The sequence below is a fragment of the Salmo trutta genome, chromosome 13 (genome assembly GCF_901001165.1).
Source record: "Salmo trutta chromosome 13, fSalTru1.1, whole genome shotgun sequence".
Lineage (NCBI taxonomy): Eukaryota > Metazoa > Chordata > Actinopteri > Salmoniformes > Salmonidae > Salmo > Salmo trutta.
Genome location: NC_042969.1, coordinates 81,384,632 through 81,398,126, shown reverse-complemented (window position 1 = coordinate 81,398,126; position 13,495 = coordinate 81,384,632). Strand labels below are relative to the sequence as shown.

The following is a 13,495-nucleotide window of genomic DNA, read 5'->3' as shown; positions in this document are numbered from 1 at the left end:
TCAGTGACAGAGTCAGTGACAGAGTCAGGGACAGGGACAGGGACAAGGTCAGGGACAGGGACAGAGTCGGGGACAGTGACAAGGTCAGGGACAAGGTCAGGGACAGAGTCAGGATGTGGGTTTGCCAGTAATTTTCAGTGCCTCTTTTGACACACTTAAATCAGTCCCAGACATTTTCGGGGAGGTGTGCTTTGTCCTGTGACTTCCTCTCTCCTGGCGTGTCACAGATCTTGGATCAGTTGACCGTCCCAGCTTCACTGACCATTGATCAGTGGCATCCTACTCCATGTGGCACTTATCTCAAACCATGACCTCACTTCCTGCCTTGTGACGATTGCCTAGCAACAGACATAGGCTAAGTTAGAAGGATAATCAACTCGGCTCTTTTGCCCCCACAGATAAAGCACTACAGACACATTATTCAGAGTTTTCATTCAAGTGTTGTTACTTATTGTTACACACACACACACACACACACACACACACACACACACACACACACACACACACACACACACACACACACACACACACACACACACACACACACACACACACACACGTTCCTGCTCCAGCATGCAGACAGACCCTATCATCTCTGGGTAGTCTGAGTAAAAGCTGTATTCGCAGTCCTCCTAAAGGGAACTAACTACATTATCTTAGGAATACAAATCATGACTCACCATCTCAATCTCATTCCTTCAGCTGCATTTCAAGTGTTTTTTACTTGTGTTTTTTAGTTATTTAAATAGATTTTTTTGATTAGTGGCTGACGTAGCTGCTTCACCGTGGAAACACAGTTTGGGTTTTGCAGTTTACATTTTATAAAGGGTGGATAATGATGATGATTATGATCAATTTGAACTATTATTTTATATTCTGTATGTTGCTGTTTTTGCAGTTCAGAACCATTGTCTGGATTTGATTATTTTTATTGGTTGAACATGTCCATGTTTTATCTGCCCTGTTTCCTTATGACACGGTATAAACGGAAGTGTTGCAGAAAAGAAGGAAAATCATCTTCTCTACGTTGTAGATTGTATTTATTATGAAATTACATTTTTCTGTATGATATTTTTACTCTTGAAATAAAGGAGCGGTTTATTTTGAGTCGTCTGTGTGTGCTTTGTGTTATAATGCATGAACGGTAAACGTGTGTGTGTGTGTGTGTGTGTGTGTGTGTGTGTGTGTGTGTGTGTGAGTCTGTATGTTTGTTAAATTACAATTACTCTGTAGTTGCAAAAAATAAAGGCTGTTGACAAACATTGATCAAACATGGATGACGTTGACAAACATTGATCCACTATCAGCACAGTAAATTGACAGGATGTCAAGTGTTAAATACATGGAAAGATGAGACTCACAGACATAATGGTGTTCTCCGTTTTGCTCTACGACCCCCACAAGTGTCTTGGGACTCGTCTGAAGTTGGTACATCCCATCTGCCAACTTCTGTCTGTAGCGTCCCAGCTGTTTGAGCTACACACTCTGTGTAAAGGTGAGACTCTCACCGACATGTACAGTACATATTGGTTGTTTTGCTCTTGGATGCCCACAGGCCTCACAAGACTCATCTGAAGGTCCACCTGGTACCAGTTGAAAAAATGTATGGAAATACACTACCGGTCAAAATGTTTGAACACCTACTCATTCAAGGGTTGTTCTTGATTTTTACTATTTTCTACATTGTAGAATAATAGTGAAGACATCAAAACTATGAAAGAACACATCGAATCATGTAGTAACCAAAAAAGTGTTAAACAAATCCAAATATATTTGAGATTTGAGATTCTTCAAATAGCCACCCTTTGCCTTGATGACAGCTTTGCACACTCTTGGCATTTTCTCAACCAGCTTCATGAGGTAGTCACCTGGAATGCATTTCAATTAACAGGTGTGCCTTCTTAAATGTTAATTTGTGGAATTTCTTTCCTTGTTAATGCGTTTGAGCCAACCAGTTGTGTTGTGACAAGGTAGTGGGGGTATACAGAAGATAGCCCTATTTGGTAAAAGACCAAGTCCATATTATGGCAAGAACAGCTCAAATAAGCAAAGAGAAACGACAGTCCATCATTACTTTAAGACATGAAGGTCAGTCAATAAGGATATTTTAAAGAACATTGAAAGTTTCTTCAAGTGCAGTTGTAAAAACCATCAAGTGCTATGATGAAACTGTCTCTCATGAGGACTGCCACAGGAATGGAAGACCCAGAGTTACTTCTGCTGTAGAGGATAAGTTCATTAGAGTTACCAGCCTCAGAAATTGCAGCCCAAATTAATGTTTCACAGAATTCAAGTAACGGACACATCTCAACATAAACTGTTCAGAGGAGATTGTGTGAATCAGGACTTCATGGTCGAATTGCTGCAATGAAACAACTACAAAATGACACCAATAAGAAGAAAAGACTTGCTTGGGCCAAGAAACATGAGCAATGGACATTAGACCGGTGGAAATGTGTCCTTTGGTCTGGAGTCCAAATTGGAGATTTTTGGTTCCAACCGCTGTGTCTTTCTGAGAGGCGGTGTGGATGAACGGATGATCTCTGCATGCGTGGTTCCCACCATGTAGCATGGAGGAGGAGGTGTTATGGTGTGGGGGTGCTTTGCTGGTGACACTGTCTGTGATTTATTTCGAATTCAAGGCTCACCAGCATGGCTACCTCAGCATTCTGCAGCGATAATCCATCCCATCTGGTTTGGGCTTAGTGGGATTATCATTTGTTTTTCAACAGGACAATGACCCAACACACCTCCAGGCTGTGCAAGGGCTATTTGACCAAGAAGGAGAGTGATGGAGTGCTGCATCAGATGACTTGGCCTCCACAATCCCCTGACCTCAACCCAATTCAGATGGTTTGGGATGAGTCGGACCGCAAAGTGAAGGAAAAAGCAGCCAGCAAGTGCTCAGCATATGTGGAAAATAGTAAAAACAAATAAAAACCCTTGAATGATTAGGTGCTCTAAAACATTTGACCAGTAGAGTATATGGAGACTAGTGCCAAAAATAAGGTGTTAAATACATGTAAAAAAAAAATACAAACACATGTTTCCTGATCTTATATCGTTCAGATATGATAGACACTTCAGAACAAACTTCCTTTAGATTTTTTGTGGGGGACTCTCTGTTGTAGTGAATCTGTTATTTAATGTGTTTGTAGTTTTTGATAGTTCAAGGGGTCTTACAATTCAAAATCAAAAAGCTAAATGATCCTTGGTATGACCTTCTTAAAAAATGTCCCCCCCTCCCTCCGGCTTAGACAGGGCTTAGACTCTTACGGGTTAAGCATGAGTTTTTTCTTAGTAAGTTGTAGTTGTGCCAGCTAGCAGTGAGCCTGTGTTGCTTCTATAAAGCTCTCTGTCTGGATTATAGCCAGCTCCATCTGTGAGTCTTTGGGATGTTAATTCATGACTTTCCAGACACACCCAAGAACCTGCCCAAGTCATGCCTGGAGCTGAACCACTTTCTCTGAATGCTCTTACGAGTCTTAAGACTGATTTACAGTCTGTGTGTGGTGTATGTAATCCTGAAGATAGGTTTGTTAGATACACTACAATCAGCGGCCCCTAAATCTATATTTACTGTTTATTGTGATTACAATATCACTAACATCCCTAACATGTAATTGCAGCATATATTCTCTCCACACTGTCAGCATCAACCAATGTATTTCTTCCTTCCTTTAGCTTCCTAATTCAGATCTCAATCAATGAGTTACTGTATTCCCCTCTCGCGTTCAAGTAAGACATCTGGTATTTCTATTGTATGTGTAATCTCCCAGTATTTACCAGTCAGGGATAAAACATTAAATAAAATATCATGACATACATTCTCTTTCAAACAGTCTAATAATATGGGCTAAATAATATTCAGTTTAGGGGAGCCAGTCATCCTTCCAGTGTGTTTGTCCAATGGGGTTTTATCCATTCCAAAGGAGTTCACTCTGTTCCATAGCTATTCAGTACATAGATTGACTCTCCTGACGGTCAGACCTGCTTCGAAAGGGCGGCCATCACGCTTCCTGATTTCCTTAGCGATGCTCTGATTTTTGTTGGCGAGGTCACTACGGAAACCCTGCCCAGCCATGAAGTAAAGGATGGGATCCACACAGCTGTTGGCGCTGGCCAGGGGGCGTGTCACCATATAGGCCATGCTGGACGCCTTCAGCAGCTCACAGCTCACCTGGGGATGAATACAAGAACAAATTATTGAAAGGTTAAGGATTCAATCCGTGTAATGCTGTTGACAATGTGCCTTTTAAAGGCAATGTTACCGTGTTCGTGGAGAACGCATTCAAGGTAAATGCTGCAGATATCCTCTCGATATGGAAATTACCTTTATATGTCAAGGATAATGACAATATCAACAATCATAATAGCAGTTGTTGAATTGAGCCTGAGCTACCTGGGGCCAGCCTCCTGCACCTTGGGTGAAAGGTGAAGCTACCTGGAGCCAGCCTCCTGCACCTTGGGTGAAAGGTGAAGCTCCCTGGAGCCAGCCTCCTGCACCTTGGGTGAAAGGTGAAGCTCCCTGGAGCCAGCCTCCTGCACCTTGGGTGAAAGGTGAAGCTACCTGGAGCCGGCCTCCTGCACCTTGGGTGAAAGGTGAAGCTCCCTGGAGCCGGGCTCCTGCACCTTGGGTGAAAGGTGAAGCTACCTGGAGCCGGGCTCCTGCACCTTGGGTGAAAGGTGAAGCTACCTGGAGCCGGGCTCCTGCACCTTGGGTGAAAGGTGAAGCTACCTGGAGCCGGGCTCCTGCACCTTGGGTGAAAGGTGAAGCTCCCTGGAGCCGGGCTCTTGGGTGAAAGGTGAAGCTACCTGGAGCCAGGCTCTTGGGTGAAAGGGAGAGCCAGGCAGAACCTTTAAAAGCGTAGTATTCCAGTGGTTGTGGTACTGTACCTGGGAGGGGTCCATCTGCTCCAGGTATCTGAGGAAGTAGAACAGACTTCTGGTCAGGTGGAAAGGTAGGAAACACAGCATGAACGCTGCTAACACAATGATTATCATCTTCACAGACTTCTGTTTGGAGCGATGAGGAGCGATCACCCCGACTCCCCTCGACTGGCTCCCTCCTGCCCCCCAGGTGGGCTCCAGAAGCTTCCTCACCATCAGTCCATAGCACACCATCACCACCATGAAGGGGAAGGCAAACAGCAGCATAGACACCACCAAGCTGTACACCAGGAAGTCATGAAATAACTCTGGACTGGTGGTGTCGAAACACACCCTCTCTGTCCCCTCGTCCCTGGTGCGTGAGAAGTAGAGCACGGGAGCCTGGCACATCAACACACACGCCCACACCGCCACAGACACCAGCCGGGCTCTCCTGGCGCTGACCCAGCTCAGTGACCTCATCGGGTAACACACGCCCAGGAAGCGGTGCAGGCTGATGCAGCACAGGAACAGGATGGAACCGTAGAGGTTAGCGTAGAACAGGAAGCGGATGAGTTTGCAGAACGGCTCGCTGAAGGGCCAGTCATTCTCGTCGGCGTAGTAGTAGATTAGGAAGGGTAGGGTGAGGATGTAGAGGGTGTCGCATACTGTCAGGTTGAACATGTACACCGTGGAGGGCTTCCAGCGTTTCGTACGGAACAGGATCACGTACATGGCCGTGAAGTTCAGGGCTAGGCCAATCACGAAGACCAGGGTGTAGCTGACAGGAAGCAGGATGTACTTGAAGTCCTCCTTGAAGCTACAGCGGCGGTTTTGCCCGCTGCTCTCGTTGGTTGAGTGGTTGGCGAAGGTAGCCATCTTTGTTCATAAACAGATCTGAGGAAGATACAGAGATTTACTAATATGCACACACACACACACACACGCACGCACGCACGCACACACACAGAGAGCAAGAAGCTAAAGTGGGATAGTAATGATAAAACTGTACTATCCACTTATATAACTCTTCACACTAAAGCTATGGCTAAATGTCTCTGTTTACTTGCTTCTAAACGCATACGCATGAATGCCGCAGCTGGAATCTGAAGCTCATTTTGGCATAATACCCATAATTCCATCATATGTGTCTTTCCTAAATGCCAAGATAAGAGAGGGAGGAGTGGAGGAAGAGGCAGATAAGAGAGGGAGGAGTGGAGGAAGAGGCAGATAAGAGAGGGAGGAGTGGAGGAAGAGGCATGGACGAGGAGATAGTGATTTATGTCCAAGCTGTTCCAACAGGTAGTTAGTGATCCTTTGAGAAGTTATTGTCCTGTTTGGATAGGTCATGGCAACAGGATATGATAACTAGGGTCGCAAAGGGAGGGTATATTACTGGAAACTTTCAAAAGTTTACCAGTAAACTACCAGAATTGTGGTGTCTTTCAAGGATTTTACGTAATCTATCACAATACATCTAGTGGTCCCTTTGGGTACTTCAGATTATCACAGGTGTCTAATAATCTCTGGCCCTCTGTGTGGTCTTATCACATGTAAAATATATGAAATAAATGAATCAGATGATTTAAAAAAATATATTTAAAAAAATTGAATTGCAAAGCTGTAAAACATCATCCTAAATATAAACCATACATTTAGTGAATATGAAGGTTTAATATGAAGGTTTCAGCATGAAATATATTTTATTTATTATTTTCTTTTACAAACTTCTATTTATTTTACTATATCAAAACGTATTTACAGTCAATGTTTTGGCGGCAAAATAGTGGCAATTGTGAGAGAAAAAAGTATCTAGTTGGAAAAGTTAATTGAGAATAATGCTATCGTTGATTAGATGCTTTTTAAAATGAATTAGTCAATTATCTCTTGAACCATCTGGTATGAACCATATCTACTAGAAACTCATCTACAATATGCACACATAAACAAAATGAATATTATACTGTATATGAATAATACATTTTTAAAAAGTTATTGAAGTATAAATGACCAAAGTCACGATAGATTTCCATAGATTTTCTGTTAATTACCTAAATTAATTCTGGTAACTTTCATAAATGACGGGTATCTTAGCAACCCTAACGATAATACAGAGAAACACACACACGACGTGGTACAGCAACACAATTAGCATGAATGTGGTGTTTCAACTTTGTAATGATGAAGATCTAATCCATGAGATTAAGATGTAAACTGTTAACTTTTCAACAGCTTTCATATATGGACCTACTGTACAACAGACTCATAAAGAAACACCCTTACACACACACACACACACACACACACACACACACACACACACACACATAAAAGGTATGAACACCTACGGTAACAAGCGTACCATGTGTGTACAGGCTGCATGTAGATTCAAAGACACAGACACACGGCCCTGGGGGAAAAGCGTTCTGTATCGAGACCTAAAACGGTTTTTTAAATGGTTCTGCTATCGGGACAGCACAAGAACTCTTTTAGCTTCTAGTTAGCACGTTCTTTTCCTAAGAGTTTATACTACATCATACGTTTTAACAGATGAGCTAGTTAGCTAACTCAATTCAACTTAAGGGGCTTTATTGGCATGGGAAATATATGTTAACATTGCCAAAGCAAGTGAAGTAGATAATAAACAAAAGTGAAATAAACAATAAAAAATAAAGGTAAACATCACATTCACAGAAGAATAAAGACATTTCAAATGTCACATTATGTGCAAATATTTAAAGTACAAAAGCGAACATACTCTCTCTCTCTCTCTCTTTTTCTCTCTCTCTCTCTCTCTCTCTCGCTCTCTCTCTCTGAAGGAGTGCAATTTACAAAACACATGCAAGCCTCTCTCTCTCACCCCCACAGTACAGCAATACCAGAGGGAACACGTCAGAGCTTCTCCTGTCCTGTACCCTCTCACCCCCACAGAGCAGTAGTAGCTAATACCAGTACTAGTTACTCACAGTGAGAAAAGCTGCTCCGGTCTTAAAGGAACACAGTCCAGTTGTGTTCAGCAACTAGGTCCAACTTCTGTACTAGACTCTAACAACAACAACAAACATAATAGATTACTGATGCACTACTTCAGCCAGAGGAGCTTGTGTCTGCCCTGACACTATCAGCTGGTTAGGCCAACTCACCAAGATTCTCCCAATGCTTCTTCCTCTCAGAGATACACAGAATGCTTTCCACAATGTGTCTCCATGCTCATGTGTGAGTGTGTGTGAGTGACAGTCATGTTTGTCACTCTTCAGCCTGCACACACACAGACAGGGAGACAGGGAGGGACTCAGGATCAACATTTACCTACTGTATGTAACAGTTTACTGATGGCCCGGTCTGTCTTCTGGAAAGAACAAGTTGCCCCTTCTGATTCTATAACTCACTATGCACTTTGTTTAGCTAATGATCCATGTGAATCTAGCAATTATGGCAATTATATGATTTCCTAGGATATCCTTTCTTTACTACCTTCTGTTAGTATATCACCAACACTCACAATATTATATTACCTACCTGTACATCTATACCTAATACAAGTTGATTTATGTGTTTGTCTAAAGTCAATACAAAAGAAAACCCTCTCTGAGCAGATCTCAGCTGTAGATACTGCCTTTCTGTCTTTCTCAACAGACAGACAGACAGCTCAACAGACAGACAGCTCAACAGACAGACAGACAGACAGCTCAACAGACAGACAGACAGACAGCTCAACAGACAGACAGCTCGACAGACAGACAGACAGACAGACAGACAGACAGACAGACAGACAGACAGACAGACAGACAGACAGCTCAACAGACAGACAGCTCAACAGACAGACAGACAGACAGACAGACAGACAGACAGACAGACAGACAGACAGACAGACAGACAGCTCAACAGACAGACAGACAGACAGACAGACAGACAGACAGACAGACAGACAGACAGACAGACAGACAGACAGACAGACAGAAAGACAGCTCAACAGACAGACAGACAGCTCAACAGACAGACAGACAGACAGACAGACAGACAGACAGACAGACAGACAGACAGACAGACAGACAGACAGACAGGCAGACAGCTCAACAGACAGACAGACAGCTCAACAGACAGACAGACAGACAGACAGCTCAACAGACAGACAGACAGACAGACAGACAGACAGACAGACAGACAGACAGACAGACAGACAGCTCAAAACAGACAGACAGACAGACAGACAGACAGACAGACAGACAGACAGACAGACAGACAGACAGACAGAGCCATATGAATAATAAATCAATGAGTGAAATTTCACCGGGGTTAAAGAACATCTGTTGCAGTTGCTCTTGAATGGCTGAGGTTTGTGTTTGGATTTTGAATCATTTGTTGGTCCCAAAAAGTCCTCACAAGTATAGTAAGACATACCTCTGTGTGTGTGTGTGTGCGTGTGTGTGTACGTGTGCGTGTGGTCAGTTATGACCTACCTGAAGCTTTTTGAGTTATTGTGACACATCAAGTAAATAAAACCAATGTTTTTATATCCAGGACCCAGTTTCAAGCCAGACCCATCAGAAATCAATCATAACTTACAGTAGACTGCGACCCACAAGGTATCAACTAAACCCAGGAGTGAATCCCAATCCAACGCTAGGAAAGCACTGCTCCATATCACATTCACATAACTATTCTCCACAACACACAAGTTAGCCGGGACAGGAACAGGGCAAGCTCACAAATCTCTTTAGGCTTTTATGTGGAAGAAAACTGACAAATGGACAATAACCCAAATGTTGCACCACACCCATTATACACAAACGTTACTGTAATCTACACCACACACCCATTACACACAAACATTACTGTAATCTACACTACACACCCATTATACACAAACGTTACTGTAATCTACACCACACACCCATTACACACAAACATTACTGTAATCTACACTACACACCCATTATACACAAACGTTACTGTAATCTACACTACACACCCATTACACACAAACATTACTGTAATCTATACCACACACCCATTACACACAAACTTTACTGTAATCTTTGATCACAGGTATAAACATCAACGCTGAGACTGACCTGACTGGCGAAACGCAGACCCTCCTGGGTAGATATAAAACCACACCTGAATGCACAGATGATTAAGGAGATCTTAAAGAGTACAGTTGGACAGATGGCAGCCATTCCCCCCCCCCCCACACCACCACCCTCTCTCTGTGGAATAGAGGTGTGGGTGGTGAGAAATGTCTTACCTGTTCCAAAAACACAGTGTATTAATGATTACATGACCTTAACCATAAACCATAACCCCTAGGCCTGCTCCTCGCTCAGTTCTCTCTGCTCTGGGGCAAGCTCTGTCAACACACTGGCCCACCTGGATGATTAACCAGCTGTCACGGCTGGAGGTGTGAGTGAGACCCACTCACCTGTTCAAGTTGAAACTTTATTTGTCCCAGAGGGTAATTGGTTTTGCAGTAAGGAGCACATGAAACACCTGCACACCTTAACAAACGCACATACATATACATACACGCACCCACGCAAATACAAAAAACACACCCGTCATTCCCACACACACACACACACACAAACACACGTTCATGCACACACAAAGCCACACATACACACACACACACACAAATATGTGAAACCAATCCATCCTCATAAATCATACCCCCAACAGCAAATCCCAAACTGTCTGTCTGTCTGTCTGTCTGTCTGTCTGTCTGTCTGTCTGTGTGAGAGAGAAAAAGAGAGAGTGAGAGAAACAGAAAGAGAAAGAGAGAAAGAGAGAGAGAGAGAGACAAACCAGCACCACAACACTCCCCCAACAAGACCCGTAGGGCAGAAGGTGGAGATGGACGGCTGTCTGAGAGAGCTGGCTGCTCTACGGACTGAGGTGAGAGAACTTAAAGAGGCACACATGGCACTGAAGGACGAGGTCAGAAAGCTGAGGTGTAACAGAGAGCAGGACACTCCCCCAGACAAGCCAGCAGAACAGCCCACCTCAGACCCGGACCACAACCTAAACACCACAATGGACCAGACAACACAGGACCCACCAACCCAACAGACCCCACCCCCTCCTAACAGCCCTCCTGTCAGCTCTCCCGATAGCCCTCCTGACAACCCCCCCACATCCACTGAGGACACACAAAAACTAGAGATTGTGCTCCTCATTGACTCAAATGGCAAATACATTCAAGAGGATAAACTTTTTCTCAAACAGAAAGTGGCTAAACTCTGGTGCCCAAACACTAGGCATGCTCTGGAGCTGTTGTCAGAGGACAGACTAGGGTCCACCAGCCACATTATAATTCATACGGGCACAAATGACCTGAGGGCCCAGCAGGGAAGGGTGGCCAGGTACACCTCTACAGCAATCCCAACAAGGCAGCAATCCCAACTTTTGCCAGGACCCTGAAGGACGTCACCCTCAACCGTAGCCCCAGCATCTCACACATCCCGCCCAGACCAGCGAGACACGCTTCCAGACCTGTACCTGGCCACCCCCCCTCCCCCATCTGAAGGACCTGCACCAAGAGAACCCACGCCAAGAGGACCTACACCCAGACCACAGCATCACCAGCCACACCCTAACCAGCTGAGACCACCACCCCAAACAAACCCTGGCCACACCCTATATAGGCCCTCCCATATCAGACCTATGCCCGTTCTGCCCATCCCATGCCCCCCGCCCCTGTGGCAAGAACCTCAACATGACAGCAAGACATATGCCCAGGCTGTGAGCAGAGCAACAGGCCCAACCCCCATTATTACACCCCCCCAAGCCTCATCCTGCGACCTAAGTGGTATGTATCAGATGCTCAACATGCTCTGCTCACACCTACTGTAATGGTCCAGGCCTAAACCACACAAAAACAACACTAGACAATATGGAACACAAAGCTTTTACTATCTCATCCTGGAATATACAAGGTCTGAGGTCATCTGCCTTTAGCCCAAAGAGCAGGAACCTAGACTTCATCAAATAAATTGGAAATACAGACATTGTCATCCTACAAGAAGCATGGTACAGAGGAGACGGACCCACTGGTTGCCCTCTAGGTTACAGAGAGCTGGTAGTCCCATCCACCAAACTACCAGGTGGGTGGTATAGAGGAGACGGACCCACTGAGTGCCCTCTAGGTTACAGAGAGCTGGTAGTCCCATCCACCAAACTACCAGGTGGGTGGTATAGAGGAGACGGAACCACTGGTTGCCCTCTAGGTTACAGAGAGCTGGTAGTCCCATCCACCAAACTACCAGGTGTAAAACAGGGAAGAGACTCAGGGGTTATGCTAATTTGGTATAGAGTAGACCTAACTCACTCCATTAAATTAATCAAAACAGGAACATTTTACATCTGTCTAGAAATTCTAGAGAAATTATCTCAACAGAGAAAAATGTCCTCGTGGGTGCTACCTATATCCCTCCAATAGAATCTCCATACTTTAATGATGACAGCTTCCTGATCCTAGAGGGGGAGATCAACAATTTCCAAGCCCAGGGACATGTACTAGTCTGTGACGACCTAAATGCCAGAACTGGACAAGAACCTGACACCCTCAGCACACAGGGGGACAAACACCTACCTGGAGGTGACAGTATTCCTTCCCCCATATGCCCCCCTAGACACAACTATGACAACATAACCAACAAAAATGGGTCACAACTCCTGCAGCTCCGTCGGACGCTGGGTATGTACATAGTCAATGGTAGGCTTCGAAGGGACTCCTATGGTAGATACACCTATAGCTCATCTCTTGGCAGAAGTACTGCAACAACAAATTCAATCCCTTCTAGACAATTTCCTGGACAAAATGAAGGTGTAAACTTCACAGTAGAAAACCTAAACAGTATATTTGACCTCTCAGCTCCCTATCAAATCTAAAAATGTCAAACAGAGAACCTAAGAAAATGAACAACAATGACAAATGGTTTGATGCAAAAACCTAATAATGAAATTGAGAAACATATCCAATCAAAAACAGAGAGACCCAGAAAACCTGAGTCTACACCTTCATTATGGTGAATCACTAAAACAATACAGAAATACACTAAAGAAGGAACAGCACATCAGAAATCAGCTCAATGTAATTGAAGAATCCATAGAATCTAACCACTTCTGGGAAAAATGGAAAACTCTAAACAAACAACACAAAAAGTATGTATGGATAAACCACTTCTCCAATCTATTTGGCTCTATAACAAAGAACAATGTACACAAACAACATGTGAGCGGTTAAAATTGGCAAAAACACACCAATTTTTTCCACAGGGCCGGGGGGGTGAGGCAGGGATGCAGCTCGAGCCCCACTCTCTTCAACATACAGTATATATCAACAAATTGGTGAGGGCACTAGAACAGTCTGCAGCACCCGGCCTCACCCTACTAAAATCTGAAGTCAAATGTCTACTGTTTGCTGATGATCTGGTGCTTCTATCCCCAGCCAAGGAGGGCCTACAGCAGCACCTAAATCTTCTGCACAGTTTCTGTCAGACCTGGACCCTGACAGTAAATCTCAGTAAGACAAAAATAATGGTGTTCCATAAAAGGTCCTGTTGCCAGGATCACAAACACAAATTCCATCTAGACACCGTTGCCCTAGAGCACACAAAAAACT

General features: G+C 44.2%; 1 protein-coding gene across 3 annotated transcripts; it reads right to left on the bottom strand.

Moving 5' to 3' along the window:
- Positions 1-3,572: 3,572 nt before the first annotated feature.
- LOC115206611 (P2Y purinoceptor 2-like) lies at positions 3,573-10,019 on the bottom strand. Of its 3 annotated transcripts, XM_029773756.1 has the most exons (4): positions 9,948-10,019; positions 5,018-5,769; positions 4,900-4,927; positions 3,573-4,183 (listed from the first exon to the last, which is right to left on the bottom strand). In XM_029773756.1, exons 2-4 carry the CDS (start codon positions 5,749-5,751, stop codon positions 3,956-3,958), a joined length of 990 nt encoding a protein of 329 aa, XP_029629616.1. In that variant the 5' UTR covers positions 5,752-5,769; positions 9,948-10,019; the 3' UTR covers positions 3,573-3,955. The 3 variants fall into 3 exon arrangements, with proteins under 3 accessions (XP_029629616.1, XP_029629614.1, XP_029629615.1); XM_029773754.1 differs by having other exon boundaries at positions 4,900-5,769; XM_029773755.1 differs by lacking the exon at positions 9,948-10,019 and adding an exon at positions 7,839-7,922 and having other exon boundaries at positions 4,900-5,769.
- Positions 10,020-13,495: the final 3,476 nt, after the last annotated feature.

Excerpts from the sequence above, each read along its gene's own strand:
- LOC115206611 (XM_029773754.1), bottom strand. The coding sequence starts at position 5,751 with ATGGCTACCTTCGCCAACCACTCAACCAACGAGAGCAGCGGGCAAAAC. Across the intron at positions 4,184-4,899 it reads AGCAGATGGACCCCTCCCAG|GTGAGCTGTGAGCTGCTGAA; the intron begins GTACAGTACCAC and ends ATTCATCCCCAG.